The sequence below is a fragment of the Microcaecilia unicolor genome, chromosome 2 (assembly GCF_901765095.1).
Source record: "Microcaecilia unicolor chromosome 2, aMicUni1.1, whole genome shotgun sequence".
NCBI classification, from domain to species: Eukaryota; Metazoa; Chordata; class Amphibia; order Gymnophiona; family Siphonopidae; genus Microcaecilia; species Microcaecilia unicolor.
In genome coordinates this window covers 315732501-315747553 of record NC_044032.1, presented here as the reverse complement: position 1 = coordinate 315747553, position 15053 = coordinate 315732501, and the positions used below count along the sequence as shown (strand labels likewise).

Here is a 15053-nt window from a genome sequence, read left to right as displayed (position 1 = left end):
TGAGATTGTTGGATTCAGTTGTCTTAGACCGATCTCACAATGGCCGCAAGGAGACGTGCACAAGGAACTTTATGGAATTACTAGTAAAACAGGCCTGTTTCTGACACAAGTGAAATGGGCGCTAACAAGGTTTTCCTCAGAGTGTGTATGTTTGAGACAGTATCAGGCTCATTTTCAAAGCACTTAGCCTCCCAAAGTTCCATAGAAACCTATGGAACTTAGCCTCCCAAAGTGCTTTGAAAATATGCCTCTATGTGTGAGAAGAGAGAGAGTGAATGTGCGAGTGTGTGTGTGTGACAGAGAGAGAGAGACTGCTGGGTGCGACTGTGTCTCCTCTGTCCCCCCTCCAGCCACCCAGCGATTCTCCTCTCTCCCCTGCTCCCCCTCCAGCCACCCAGTGATTCTACTTTTTCCCTTGCCCCCCTCCAGCCACCCAGCGAGTCTCCTCTGGCCCCTGCTCCCCCTCCAGCCACCCAGCGAGTCTCCTCTGGCCCCTGCTTCCCCTCCAGCCACCCAGCGAGTCTCCTCTGTTCCCTGCCCCCTCCAGCTACCCAGTGATTCTCCTGTGTCCCCTGTCCCCCCTCCAGCCACCCATCGATTCTCCTCTCTCCCCTGCCCCCCCCTCCAGCCACCCATCGATTCTCCTCTCTCCCCTGCCACCCTCCAGCCACTCCTCCACTTTAATCAGCATATATTAAATTCCCCCCATGTGCTACAAAAAATCACCGAGCACATCCTATATAATGAAACGCACCTCCAACGTTCTGAAGCTGAGAAAGTGAAGCCTTGAAGCATTCGTGCACTCTGTAAGGCTTCATCTCCTCAATTGACAACACGTAGTTCAGGAACGTTGCAGGATGAAGCTTGAAGGCTTCAGAACGTTGGAGGTGTGTTTTATTATATAGGATACTTCATTTATCTCCCCACTTACATTCCACCCTTTAGTGGTTTTGTCCACTACAGCAACACACGTAATGTTGATCAAACTGGATTTCAGTGGATTATATATGTCACAAAGGAGTATGTGTGCCTATTACTAAGCCAATAAAACAAAATGATGAACATACGAGCTGCAGGTTTAGTACCTAGACCCCAAGATAGAAGAAAGGGAAATGGGACTTGATATACCACCTTTCTGAGGTTTTTGCAACTACATTCAAAGCGGTTTACACTTATTCAGGTACTTATTTTTGTACCATAGAAATGATAAGTAGTAGTACCAGGGGCAATAGAGGGTTAAGTGACTTGCCCAGAGTCACAAGAAGCTGCAGTGGGAATTGAACTCAGTTCCCCAGGATCAAAGTCCACTGCACTAACCACTAGGCTACTCCTCCACTCCAAGAAGGTTACCAAGAAGTATTTTTGGAGTGTTAGGAACTATTTTAGGAACTTCCAGTACATTCATGAGTGGAATAAACACAATGAGAGTAGAATCATTACTTAACAAATTAACAGCATTGTCACAGGATACTAAACAACATGCTTACTTACAGTGGGGGAAATAAGTATTTGATCCCTTGCTGATTTTGTAAGTTTGCCCACTGACAAAGACATGAGCAGCCCATAATTGAAGGGTAGGTTATTGGTAACAGTGAGAGATAGCACATCACAAATTAAATCCGGAAAATCACATTGTGGAAAGTATATGAATTTATTTGCATTCTGCAGAGGGAAATAAGTATTTAATCCCTCTGGCAAACAAGACCTAATACTTGGTGGCAAAACCCTTGTTGGCAAGCACAGCGGTCAGACGTCTTCTGTAGTTGATGATGAGGTTTGCACACATGTCAGGAGGAATTTTGGTCCACTCCTCTTTGCAGATCATCTCTAAATCATTAAGAGTTCTGGGCTGTCGCTTGGCAACTCGCAGCTTCAGCTCCCTCCATAAGTTTTCAATGGGATTAAGGTCTGGTGACTGGCTAGGCCACTCCATGACCCTAATGTGCTTCTTCCTGAGCCACTCCTTTGTTGCCTTGGCTGTATGTTTTGGGTCATTGTCGTGCTGGAAGACCCAGCCACGACCCATTTTTAAGGCCCTGGCGGAGGGAAGGAGGTTGTCACTCAGAATTGTACGGTACATGGCCCCATCCATTCTCCCATTGATGCGGTGAAGTAGTCCTGTGCCCTTAGCAGAGAAACACCCCCAAAACATAACATTTCCACCTCCATGCTTGACAGTGGGGACGGTGTTCTTTGGGTCATAGGCAGCATTTCTCTTCCTCCAAACACGGCGAGTTGAGTTCATGCCAAAGAGCTCAATTTTTGTCTCATCTGACCACAGCACCTTCTCCCAATCACTCTCGGCATCATCCAGGTGTTCACTGGCAAACTTCAGACGGGCCGTCACATGTGCCTTCCGGAGCAGGGGGACCTTGCGGGCACTGCAGGATTGCAATCCGTTATGTCGTAATGTGTTACCAATGGTTTTCGTGGTGACAGTGGTCCCAGCTGCCTTGAGATCATTGACAAGTTCCCCCCTTGTAGTTGTAGGCTGATTTCTAACCTTCCTCATGATCAAGGATACCCCACGAGGTGAGATTTTGCGTGGAGCCCCAGATCTTTGTCGATTGACAGTCATTTTGTACTTCTTCCATTTTCTTACTATGGCACCAACAGTTGTCTCCTTCTCGCCCAGCGTCTTACTGATGGTTTTGTAGCCCATTCCAGCCTTGTGCAGGTGTATGATCTTGTCCCTGACATCCTTAGACAGCTCCTTGCTCTTGGCCATTTTGTAGAGGTTAGAGTCTGACTGATTCACTGAGTCTGTGGACAGGTGTCTTTCATACAGGTGACCATTGCCGACAGCTGTCTGTCATGCAGGTAACGAGTTGATTTGGAGCATCTACCTGGTCTGTAGGGGCCAGATCTCTTACTGGTTGGTGGGGGATCAAATACTTATTTCCCTCTGCAGAATGCAAATAAATTCATATACTTTCCACAATGTGATTTTCCGGATTTAATTTGTGATGTGCTATCTCTCACTGTTACCAATAACCTACCCTTCAATTATGGGCTGCTCATGTCTTTGTCAGTGGGCAAACTTACAAAATCAGCAAGGGATCAAATACTTATTTCCACCACTGTAGATGGATACGTGTTAGGGGAAATTGCAAAGTTTTCTCAGGTAGAAGTAGATGTAACATCTACTATTCTTACTGAAATAGGAAGACTTTCCATGAATATACCAGAGGACTTGCAAGGGAAGTCTCACAGATATTTGAATGTACACAAAATCAGTTGATGTTCGCTACAGTTGGAAACAGGATTCTGGGCTTGATGGACCCTTGGTCTGTCCCAGTGTGGCAATACTTATGTACTTAATTTTTAAGTATTTGAATCAGAGAAGATGGTCCTATCTTTTAAATTCTTATTTGAAAGATGCAAAATTACCACCTTCTAGATACAGCAGTTTATGGCAGGCACAGATTTTGGCTCACACTAGATAGGAGACTACAGTTTTAGTAGTACGACCAAAAGAAGCAGAAGAATTTTATTGTTACCCAACTTTAAATCATGGATATGTTGTAGGAGGAATGTTAACTTACACTCTTATTCCAAAGAATTGTGTATGTGTAATTCATCTTTGTATACTTTCACCCATGAAACTTTGAAATCACCATTGATGGTATTTGACATGACACTTTTTACTTTCACCGAAACTTACAATATGACTGTTAATAAAGCAAAGTACCAGGTATGTTATTTAGGAAATTGTTCTTTCATTATTCAACCACTACTTTCAGTGATTATCACTTGAGAGAATACCACTGTAGAATGTGAATCACAATGCATACTACATAATAGTACTTTTGAAATCGAAGGAGATAAGAAATATTCTTGTCCAATTACATACTACTACTCTGCAGAGTCCAGAAATTCCAGATGTACATATCTTGTTAATAGCGTTCTCTTCTAATTTGACTAAAGTACTAAACAAAGCCTTGAGATCTATCCAACACGCAGGAAAAAATTTCAACTTTACTTTGCATGTTGTGAAAAGTGCTTTACACATGGTAGAAGATTATATGACAGAAGCAGTAGAAGCTGGTGGGAAACATTGTTTGCATACTCCCCTTCAGCCAGAGGACACTTGAATTCTATGAAACATCCAGTCATTTTACTTTGTATCCTTCAAATTGCTGATTGTTATTATGTATCTTTCAGTGAGACTGAATAGACACATTGTAGAAATACAACAGCAGGTTGATGCTGCCAAGTACTGGTTGGCACAAAAACCAAATCCATAATTTGTGGAATACCTGAGGATTTCCAAAAAGGAAATATTCCATGTAATAAAAATTAATAGTGTGTGTGTGATTTTGATGTGTCATCACATATAGGAGTGAAATTTCAGTTTTGAGTAAAATTTTATTTTTGAGTGATTTGATGTGGTATCGCTACTGATTTATAAGATACTAGTAAAAAAAGGCCCATTTCTGACACAAATGAAACGGGCGCTAGCAAGGTTTTCCTCGGAGTGTGTATGTTTGAGAGAGTGTGTGTGAGAGTGAGTGTGTGACAGAGAATGAGACTGGGTGCGAGTGTGTCTGTGAGAGAGAGAGTGTGTGTGATTCTCCTCTCTCCCCTGCCCCCCTCCAGCCACCCAGCGATTCTCCTCTCTCCCCTGCCCCCCTTCCAGCCACCTAGCGATTCTCCTCTCTCCCCTGCCCCCCCTTCCAGCCATCCAGTGATTCTCCTGTCTCCCCTGCCCCCCCTCCAGTCACCCAGCGATTCTCCTCGCTCCCCTGATTACCTCCATCGAAGCGGCTGCGTCATTGAAAGCCCTGCCCGTCTCCAGCCTTCCCTTCGAGTTCGTTCTCTCAGAGTCCCGCCCTCTGGCTGGCTTCCATAACATTCCATTCGTAACATCTCCTCACGTCAGCCAGCCTCCAGCATTCCCTTTCCTCTGACGTCATTATGTTTGACGCGAGGGCGGGGCAATGAGGGGGAATGGAACGCTGGAGGCTGGCTGACGTCAGGAGATGGTTACGAATGCAGGTAGACACATTGGAATGTTGCAGGAGCAAATTATTATATAGACAAGCAAAAAAGGCCCGTTTCGCAAAAAATGAAACTGGCGCTAACAAGGCTATCATGTAATGGCGATTATGTTTTTAAGTGAACCACGATTCTACTCTCACCCCATCCATGTGCAGTGATTCCCCTGTGCCCTCCCATCCATGTCCAGCGATTCCCCTGTGTCTTCCCATCCATGTCCAGCGATTGCTTCTCTGTCCCCTGCCCTCCCCTCCATATCCAGCGATTCTCCGCTGCCTTCCCCTCCATGTCCCACGATTTTGGGCTCCCCTCCATGTCCAGCGATTCTCCTCTGCCCTGCTTTTGCCTCCCATCCCATCGATATCTAGTGATTTGCTTCTGCCCTGCCCTCTCATCCCATCCATGTGCAGCAATTCTCCTGTACCCTGCCCTCCCATCCCATCCATGTCCAGCGATTGATGTACAGTACGTTGGAGTGTCCCTCTGCTTCTCTGTCCCCTGCCCTCCCCTCCATGCAGTGGCGTTCCTAGGGGGGACGGTGGGTGCGGTCCTCCCCAGGTGCACACCGCTGGGGGGGTGCCACATGCCTGTCGGCGCTGCTCGTTCCGTGCTCCCTCTGCCCCGGAACAGGTTACTTCCTGTTCCGGGGCAGAGGGAGCATGGAACAAGCGAAGCCGACAGGCGCGCTGCACCCCCCCCCCCCCAGCAGGTAAAAATGCACCGGAGGGTGTCGTTTCACCGGGGGTGAAAGGTGTTTCGCCTGGGGGGGCGCATCGGCGATCTGCCCCGGGTGTCAGCCGCCCTAAGAATGCCACTGCCTCCATGTCCAGCGATTCTCCCCTCCCATCCCATCTATGTCCAGCGATTCTTCCCTCCCATCCCATCTATGTCCAGCGATTCTCCCCTACCCTGCCCTCCCCTCCTTGTCCTGCGATTTTGGCCTCCCCTTCATGTCCACCGATTCTCCTCTGCCCTGCCCTCCCATCCGTGTCCTGCGATTGTCCCCTCGTGTCCGATCCCATTGATATCCAGCAATTCGCTTGTGCCCTGCCCTTCCATCCCATCCATGTGCAGCGATTGTGCTGTGCCCTGCCCTCCGTGTCCCGTGATTTTGGCCTCCCCTTCATGTCCAGTGATTCTCCTCTGCCCTCTCCTCCCATCCGTGTCTCACGATTGTCCCCTTGCCTCTCATCCCATCGATATCCAGCAATTCGCTTCTGCCCTGCCCTCCCATCCATGTGCAGCAATTGTCCTGTGCCCTGCCCTCCCATCCCATCCCATCCATGTCCAGCGATTCTTCTCTCCCCTCCCCTCTATGGCCAGTGACTCTGTCCTTCCTGCTGCCCTTCCTGTAAGCTGTCCACCTTCAGGTCAGAGCGGCGGCAGGCAGGCTGGGCTCGTGTTGCCTCCTGCTTTCCCTTGCCTTCCCTCTCAGTGTCCCGCCCTCCTCTGACATCATTTTGTCTTTACACGAGGGCGGGATAGTGAAAGGGAAGGGAACGCTGGAGGCGAGCTGACGTCAGCTTGTTACGAACTCAGAGAACCAGAGGTACAAATTATTATATAGATTGTTTTATTGATTTGAATGATTATATATATATATTTTTTTTTTAAGACTTGAATTAGGAAATTGATACATATTTGCCTTATTAAGCTAGAGTAATGAGTAATTACATAATATGTTAATTATATAGAAAGTACAGAATAATTTTAGTGTTTTTAGTACAACTCTGTTATCTTTCTCTTCATTGTTCAGATGTCACATTAATACAAATCACTGCATCAGGATTTGTAAAAATGTGAAAAGGAGAAGTTGTTAAGAATCAAAATTGGGGGGGGGGGGTGGGTATTTTTAATTGGAATATAGGTGTTTTTCTGTAACTTGACTTGTTTGTTTTAGGTAGCCAGAGTAACTAGGCCTGAAGTTTGTGTAGGTGGAAAGATCCAGGCTGGTTGTTTGCTCAAATTTGGAATAGGGACAAGTACACAGTTCTGAGAAGTAAGACGGACTGATAGGAGAGAAAACACCGATGAATGTATGCTCCTGATACATCTCATGGTGTGGTAAACAAGTTGTTTTTCTCATAGCTTGTGCAGGGAAAATTCCAGAATTTGCAAGCAAAATAGTATAAAAGGTCAGACTGATGTAAAAAAAAAACGGAGACACACACTGACTCTCACACTCTTGACACAGTGGAGAGAGACGACAGAGGAGGAGTTGATGGAGAGATGATCAGAGACACTGCACGGAAGTGAATTGAAGTGGCTACAGAAAAGGGGGAGGGCAAGGTAGCTGGAAGCTGGGAACCTGACCAATTGAAGTGTGTCCAGCCTCAAGGAAAGCGGTTTGCTGAAAGGTTACCCAGTGTGCAATAAAGGAGGTTTTAGGCCCAGAAAAATCCTAAGCAAGAGGGTTGATCTAGAAACCTTGCCTAAATTGAATAGCTGCCTCACTTGAGTTCTCACCCCATAGCCCATGTTTCTTCATGCCTGTCTCTCCACTGTGAACTAACAGCTAACTGGCAATTCATAGCAGTTCATGTCAGTGTGACTGCAGAGAGAACTTATCTGAAGGAGACTGAGAGCAAACAGCATCCAGCTGGGTTTTTTTCCTTCCACTTGTGACAACCAGAAGGGAGGGGTTAATTCAGTGAGGAGAGAGAGAGACCTTAAGTTATATCTTGCTGACGGTGAGCTGTATTGGTGGCAGGAACAATGAGAGAAGAAGAAAACTGAAAAAATTTTGTGAGTTTATGTTTTACTTTACATCTTAGTAATAATGGAATGTTACTGTTACATTTGATTGCTAATGTATTTACTGAGCAATATACTGCTTTAGCTGCTTTCGAAATTGACATACTTCTGTGCAGATTACTTCCTCTCTTTGTGTGCGTATGAATCAGGAGTGAAAGATGAGGGAAAATGACAATGCTTTTTCTTAAGTGAGAATTTGACAATACCTTGGCTGATCTTGGTATATATTATTCCCCTACCAAAAATAGATCAGGGACGTTATCACACGCTACAATAGTTGCTGATCTCAAGGAAGTGCTGCAGGTGATCTGGGAAGCGAATGAAGACTGAGTTTAAAGCTGGGGTTGGACACTGAGCAAATACTAAAATGTCAGTAACAGCATAGATTAAGATAATTAAATGTTGTTTAATAGTAATACATAAGTACGATAACTAAGTATGTAAAATTTCTCATAGAAATTCAAAGTGGTTGCTCAGAAAACATCAAAAAGCTCATTAACATTTTTATTTGCTGCACCCTGTAGAAGTCAATATAATGGTTGTCTCGATTTCTATTGCAAGCTAAAAAAAAACATTACAGCAGCTTAGTGAAAAAAAAAAAAACCCTTAGAGAGGATTCAAGAACTGCTGAAATATCCAAAGGATTGGTTCTCAGAGCCTGGGCAGGCCTCTTGGAGAAAACATAATAAACCTTATTAAAAGGTAGCAGAGTTCAGCGGAAAAGACCAAAGTCTCGGCCAAATATCTTTTGATGTCCTCTACTGGGGAAATCCCCAGAGACCTATGGAAATTAAGAAATCACAGATTTAATCTGCAATTAAAATTTTCCACCAACTCAATCCTCCTCTACAAAGTTATTTTTATCTTTCACAATAGTAGAAGTCAAATTCTGCAATCCAACAACATAATCTTTAATATTTGTTCTAAAAACTTTCTTAGTGCCATCCGCAGTCTTAGTAAGTTAATCTAGTTTGTTCACCAGGGCTGAGGTGTTCTTAGCTGATTTCTCAACGAATCCATTAAGCTTCTGAAGGGTGTCCTAAATGTTATGCAAAGATGCTGCTGACATTGGAGTCGATATCGGGGCCATAGCCTCTGACAGCTGTCAAGATTCCATCGGTTCCTCCAACAGCTGCACCCTGAAGTAGATCCCGCTCTTGCGTTACTTCCATGGAGTTGGATCTTTCAGCTATGGGTTCCACAGTCAGATATGGCAGCAAGTATGAGCATTGGAGGGGAGAGTGACACTTCGAGAGCAGAGAGTTGTCCTTCTCCCTGCTTAGCCAGACATATACCCACTCTGGGACCTCCATCGAGGTCTTAGAAGCTGGGAGCACCACTTTGACAACCCCCTTTCTTTTGGTATGCTGCATTGTAGCGTTTGGAATTCACAGCGGGCAGCAAGCCAGGACTCTAGCAGTGAAGCTTTGTGCCACTATCATGCCACCCATCCTCAGCCCCCATGTGGCTTTTTTTTTTAACCCTGATCTTATAGCTTGGTGTGAGGGAGACGGATTTAAATGTTTCACTCAGATTGGAACAGTGATTTTCTAGATGTTTTTTCTGATTTTAGAAATGTTTGTGTTGAAATCTTGCTGTAGTGCATATGCTAGCACTGTGGTGTTAAATGTGAGCATATTTGGTAAGTCAGTAGGGTTTTTTTTATTTTTTTGCCTGCTTCCAATAGGCTGTTCTGTTTTAAAATAAGCCTTCCCTTAGTCTGGTAATACTTAATAAGGGTACTCTTGGTTTCCTGCACTCCAGGTCAGAATTTGTGCTTGCTCCTATTGATGGATTGAAAACTCAGATTCCCAAAGATGTGCCACAGTTTCTGGAAGAGGCATCACATGCAAGGTTCCTTGAATGTCGTTTCAGAGAGGCACATACTTTCTCTCAGGTCAGTGCTAATCTGGGAGGAGGGATGTGGGAACATTATCCTACTCTGAAGTGTAAATGCTACTTCAGAATCTTGTTGGGTTGAAAAAAATCATTGAAAACTTACAGGAGGCTTTTGTTCTTCAGTTGAGGTGAATTTTAAACTAAACCAAGGAGTGCTTATAAAGGGTATACATTCTGCTTAATTGTGAAATGCAAGGTTTGTTCTCACTGATCACAAGGGGGAGGGGTGGATGATTCTGTTAGTGATATGATAATCCAGGATTCAGCTGTGGAGGACCCTTGTCGGTGAGGGGTGAGTATAAACATTGCATCTAATATTTATCTTATTTATTGGCAATTTTAGGTATCCCCTTTCCAAAAACTCTAGGCAACTGTTGAAAGTTGTGGTTTAGCCAGATGCAAATGGTGCTTTGTTTGATAAGAGAGGTGTGGTAGCCGTGTTAGTCCACTCTTAAAGGTTATCAATAGAAATCAAACAAAATAAAACATGGAAAAGAAAATAAGATGATACCTTTTTTATTGGACATAACTTAATACATTTCTTGATTAGCTTTCGAAGGTTGCCCTTCTTCGTCAGATCGGAAATAAGCAAATGTGGTAGCAGATAGTATATATAAGAGAAACATCAAAGCATTACTTTATCAGTCTGACAGAGTGGGAGGGTGGGGGTATGCATGGGGACATCAAAGCATTTCATTGATATTCTAACAGGATGGTGTGGGAAGGTGAGAGGAGGGTGATAAACAGAGAAATACAACTTTATGGTTTATAATGGGCTAGAAAACCCAGATCCTTATTAAGTCCTGTCTGTTGGGTGTCAAAATATTCATAGTAACATAGTAACATAGTAGATGACGGCAGAAAAAGACCTGCATGGTCCATCCAGTCTGCCCAAGATAAACTCGTGTATACCTTACCTTGATTTGTACCTGTCTTTCTCAGGGCACAGACCGTATAAGTCTGCCCAGCAGTTTTTCCTGCCTCCCAATCACCTGTCCTGCCTTCCATCACCGGCTCTGGCACAGACCGTATAAAAAAGTCTGCCCTCCCCTATCCTCGCCTCCCAACCACCAACCCCTTTGCCCCCCACCTGCTCTGCCACCCAATTGTAGCTAAGCTTCTGAGGATCAATCATTGTAACTTCAAAGGTCTTACGTTCTTGTATTGTTTTAAAGTTACCGTTCAGGATCCTTACTGTGAAATCACTGGTGCAGTGTTCTTGTCTTGTAAAGTGTTGGCCCACATGGGTGGGGGCTTGACTGGCACCGGCTATTTTCATGTGATGTCTGTGCAGATTGAATCTTGTCTTAAGCATCTGGCCTGTTTCTCCAATATAGCATCCTTCGTTACATTTTTTACACTGAATGATATATACCACATTGGAAGATGAGCATGTGAAAGATTCCTTTACGTTGAATATTTTTCCTTTGTGAATGACTGTGGGGTCCTGTGAAATGTTTTGGCATAGCTTGCAGCTGGATGTATTGCAGGGAAATGTGCCCTTCTCTTCACCTTCAGTCTGTGTTGGGAGTTTACTCTTGATCAGCTTGTGTTTTAAGTTTAGTGGCTGTCGGAAGGCCAGCACTGGCGGGGATGGGAATATCTCTTTCAGTAATTCATCCCCCTGGAGTAGGGGCTGTAGGTCCCTTATGATTTTCCTCAGTTTTTCCAGCTCTGGGTTGTATGTCACTACAAGGGGAATTCTGTCTGTGGCTTTTTTTTGTACTGTAGCAGATTTTCCCTGGGTGTTTTGAGGGCGGAGGCAATATTCTTGGAGATTATTTTGGGGTTGTAGCCTTTCTGTTTGAAGGATGCAGTCAGGGTTTCAAGGTGTCTGTCTCTATCCCCTGGGTCCGAGCAGATACGGTGGTATCTTGTGGCTTGGCTGTAAATAATGGATCTTTTTGTATGTGAAGGGTGGAAGCTGGAGTTGTGGAGGTAGCTGCATCTGTCTGTGGGTTTCTTGTATATAGATGTTTGTATACAGCCATCACTGATTGAGACCGTGGTGTCCAAAAAATTGACTTTTTCTGGGGAGTAGTCAATTTTGAATCTGATTGTAGGATGGTATGTATTGAAGGAATAGTAAAATTGTTTCAGAGTTTCTTCCCCCTCCGTCCAAATCATTAAAATGTCATCGATGTACCGGTAGTATTTTAGAGGTTTGGTCTGGTACGTATTCAGAAATGTCTCTTCCAGCTCAGCCATAAAAAGGTTGGCATATTGGGGTACTGTCATGGTGCCCATCGCAGTGCCCATTATTTGTAGATAGATATTGTTTAACCGAAGTAGTTGTGAGTTAAAATAAATGTGATTAATTTTGTAACAGTTTCTGGTGAGTATTGATGGTCCAGTGTGGATCTTTTTAGGAGTCTCCCACATGCAGCTATGCCATCCGCATGTGGAATGTTGCTGTATAGTGATTCTACATCCATCGTGACCAGAAGGGTGTTTGGTGGTAATTGCTTGATATTTTTCAATTTATTCAGAAAGTCTGTGCTGTCTTGTATGAAGCTGTTAGTTTTGTGTACGAGAGGTTTCAGAATTCCCTCTATGAATCTAGATATTTCCTCCGTGAGTGTGCCAATACCTGATATGATTGGTCTGCCAGGGTTTTCAGGTTTATGGATTTTGGGTAGCATGTAGAATGTGCCCACAGTGGACTGGTTTGGTATGAGTTTCTTCAGATGAGGCTGCGCTTGTGTAGGAAATGTTTTGATAAGGTCTTTTAGCTGTTTTGTATAATCCTGTGTGGGGTCCTCACTTAGTTTCCTGTAGTATTTATTGTCTGAGAGCTGTCTGTGCCCCTCTTCAATGTATTTTTGTGTGTCCATAATTACCACTGCGCCTCCTTTGTCTGCGGGTTTGATGATAATGCGTTCGTTAGTTTGTAGAGTTCTTATGGCCGCTCTTTCTGGTGGGGTAAGATTGTACAGAATTCTCTTTTATTTGTTGGAAAGTTGTGATTTAACCCTATGTCTGAAACTTTCTATGTAATTCTCCAGCTTGTAATTCTGTCCCTTCTGTGGGGTGAAATAAGTGTTCTTTTGTTTAAGACTGTATTCCGGTCTGTTTGGTGTCCCTCTATTGTGGAAATGTGCTTTAAGTCGCATTTTTCTAAAGAATTCTTCTAGGTCTGAATATAGTTGGATTTCATCCAGTTTGCTGGATGGGCAAAAAGAAAGTCCTTTGGATAGTGCAGAGACTTCATGCTGTGATAATTGAAGGCTCGAGAGGTTTATTATCCCCATCTGATCTGCATCTTAAAGGTGTGATCAGTATTCCCAGGTTTGTTTGGACTCTGATTTTCACATGCCTCAGATGTGTCTCCAAGGTGTCTGGGGATGTTGGTTCTGCAGAGCTGTAGTTATTCACTACTACTACTACTACTACTATTTAGCATTTCTATAGCGCTACAAGGCATATGCAGCACTGCACAAACATAGAAGGATAAGCTGTTTTTCCCTCTCTGATTCTGCAGGAGAGAAGACAGCTTTATTTCTTTTTTGCGGATAGCAATGTATTGTTTTTTTCTTTGGATGTTATGCAGGTCCTCTTTAAGTTGGTTCATAAGATGTGGATGTAGTTCCTCCATGTTCCTCATGATTTCATCCCTTTGGGTTTGTATTATTCTCTTTTTCTTGTAGAGTTGATGTATAAGTTCATTTCTTAGTTTCTGACTAGTGCGTTTGAGGAGTTTCTCTACATAGTCAGAATTGTAAGTAGAAGCCAAAGGATTTTTGATCCTCAGTCCTTTGGGAATGGTGTCATTCTACTTGCAGATTGTCAGAAAGTAAAGTTGACAGAGGGGGAAGAAACTCTGAAACAATTTTACTATTCCTTCAATACATACCATCCTACAATCAGATTCAAAATTGACTACTCCCCAGAAAAAGTCAATTTTTTGGACACCACAGTCTCAATCAGTGATGGCTGTATACAAACATCTATATACAAGAAACCCAAAGACAGATGCAGCTACCTCCACAACTCCAGCTTCCACCCTTCACATACAAAAAGATCCATTATTTACAGCCAAGCCACAAGATACAGACACCTTGAAACCCTGACTGCATCCTTCAAACAGAAAGGCTAGAACCCCAAAATAATCTCCAAGAATATTGCCTCCGCCCTCAAAACACCCAGGGAAAATCTGCTACAGTACAAAAAAAAAAGCCACAGACAGAATTCCCCTTGTAGTGACATACAACCCAGAGCTGGAAAAACTGAGGAAAATCATAAGGGACCTACAGCCCCTACTCCAGGGGGATGAATTATTGAAAGAGATATTCCCATCCCCGCCAGTGCTGGCCTTCCGACAGCCACCAAACTTAAAACACAAGCTGATCAGGAGTAAACTCCCAACACAGACTGAAGGTGAAGAGAAAGGCACATTTCCCTGCAATACATACAGCTGCAAGCTATGCCAAAACATTTCACAGGACCCCACAGTCATTCACAATGGAAAAATATTCAACATAAAGGAATCTTTCACATGCTCATCTTCCAATGTGGTATATATCATTCAGTGTAAAAAATGTAACGAAGGATGCTATATTGGAGAAACAGGCCAGATGCTTAAGACAAGATTCAATCTGCATAGACATCACATGAAAATAGCCGGTGCCAGTCAAGCCCCCACCCCTGTGGGCCAACACTTTACAAGACCAGAACACTGCACCAGTGATTTCACAGTAAGGATCCTGAACGGTAACTTTAAAACAATACAAGAACGTAAGACCTTTGAAGTTAGAATGATTGAATATTTTGACACCCAACAGACAGGACTTAATAAGGATCTGGGTTTTCTAGCCCATTATAAACCATAAAGTTGTATTTCTCTGTTTATCACCCTCCCACACCATCCTGTTAGAATATCAATGAAATGCTTTGATGTCCCCATGCATACCCCCACCCTCCCACTCTGTAAGACTGTTAAAGTAATGCATTGATGTTTCTCTTATATATACTATCTGCTACCACATTTGCTTATTTCCGATCTGACGAAGAAGGGCAACCTTCGAAAGCTAATCAAGAAATGTATTAAGTTATGTCCAATAAAAAAGGTATCATCTTATTTTCTTTTCCATGTTTGATAAGATGTTAATTTGTAATGTGGGTGTGATCATCACTGACCACCATGAAAGCAGCTTTCCCAAGCTACTCACATCAGTCATGGCAAGAGGCATATCTTGCACTGCAGTTTAATTCCAGAGCAGCATCTTAGCAACTGAAAGCACTGAGAGGCAAATTGCTTCCTGCTGAAGAGTTATTATACAGCCTACCTACATGATGGCAGTCAAATTGTGGTACTTTGACACCATGCGTTATTTATAGAGGCATAAAACTGAAATTAAACTGAGCCAAAGATTACCTTTTGAGTGTCTGTTATATTGCTCATA

At 43.6% G+C, this 15053-nt stretch overlaps 1 protein-coding gene across 1 annotated transcript in view; it reads left to right on the top strand.

Moving 5' to 3' along the window:
• FKTN (fukutin) overlaps positions 1–15053 on the top strand; it is a 317697-nt gene that overhangs the window by 209203 nt on the left and 93441 nt on the right. Inside the window, exon 7 of the mRNA XM_030194323.1 lies at positions 9517–9649. Within this exon, the coding sequence (XP_030050183.1) occupies positions 9517–9649 (133 nt within the window). The remainder of the gene's footprint in view (positions 1–9516; positions 9650–15053) is intronic.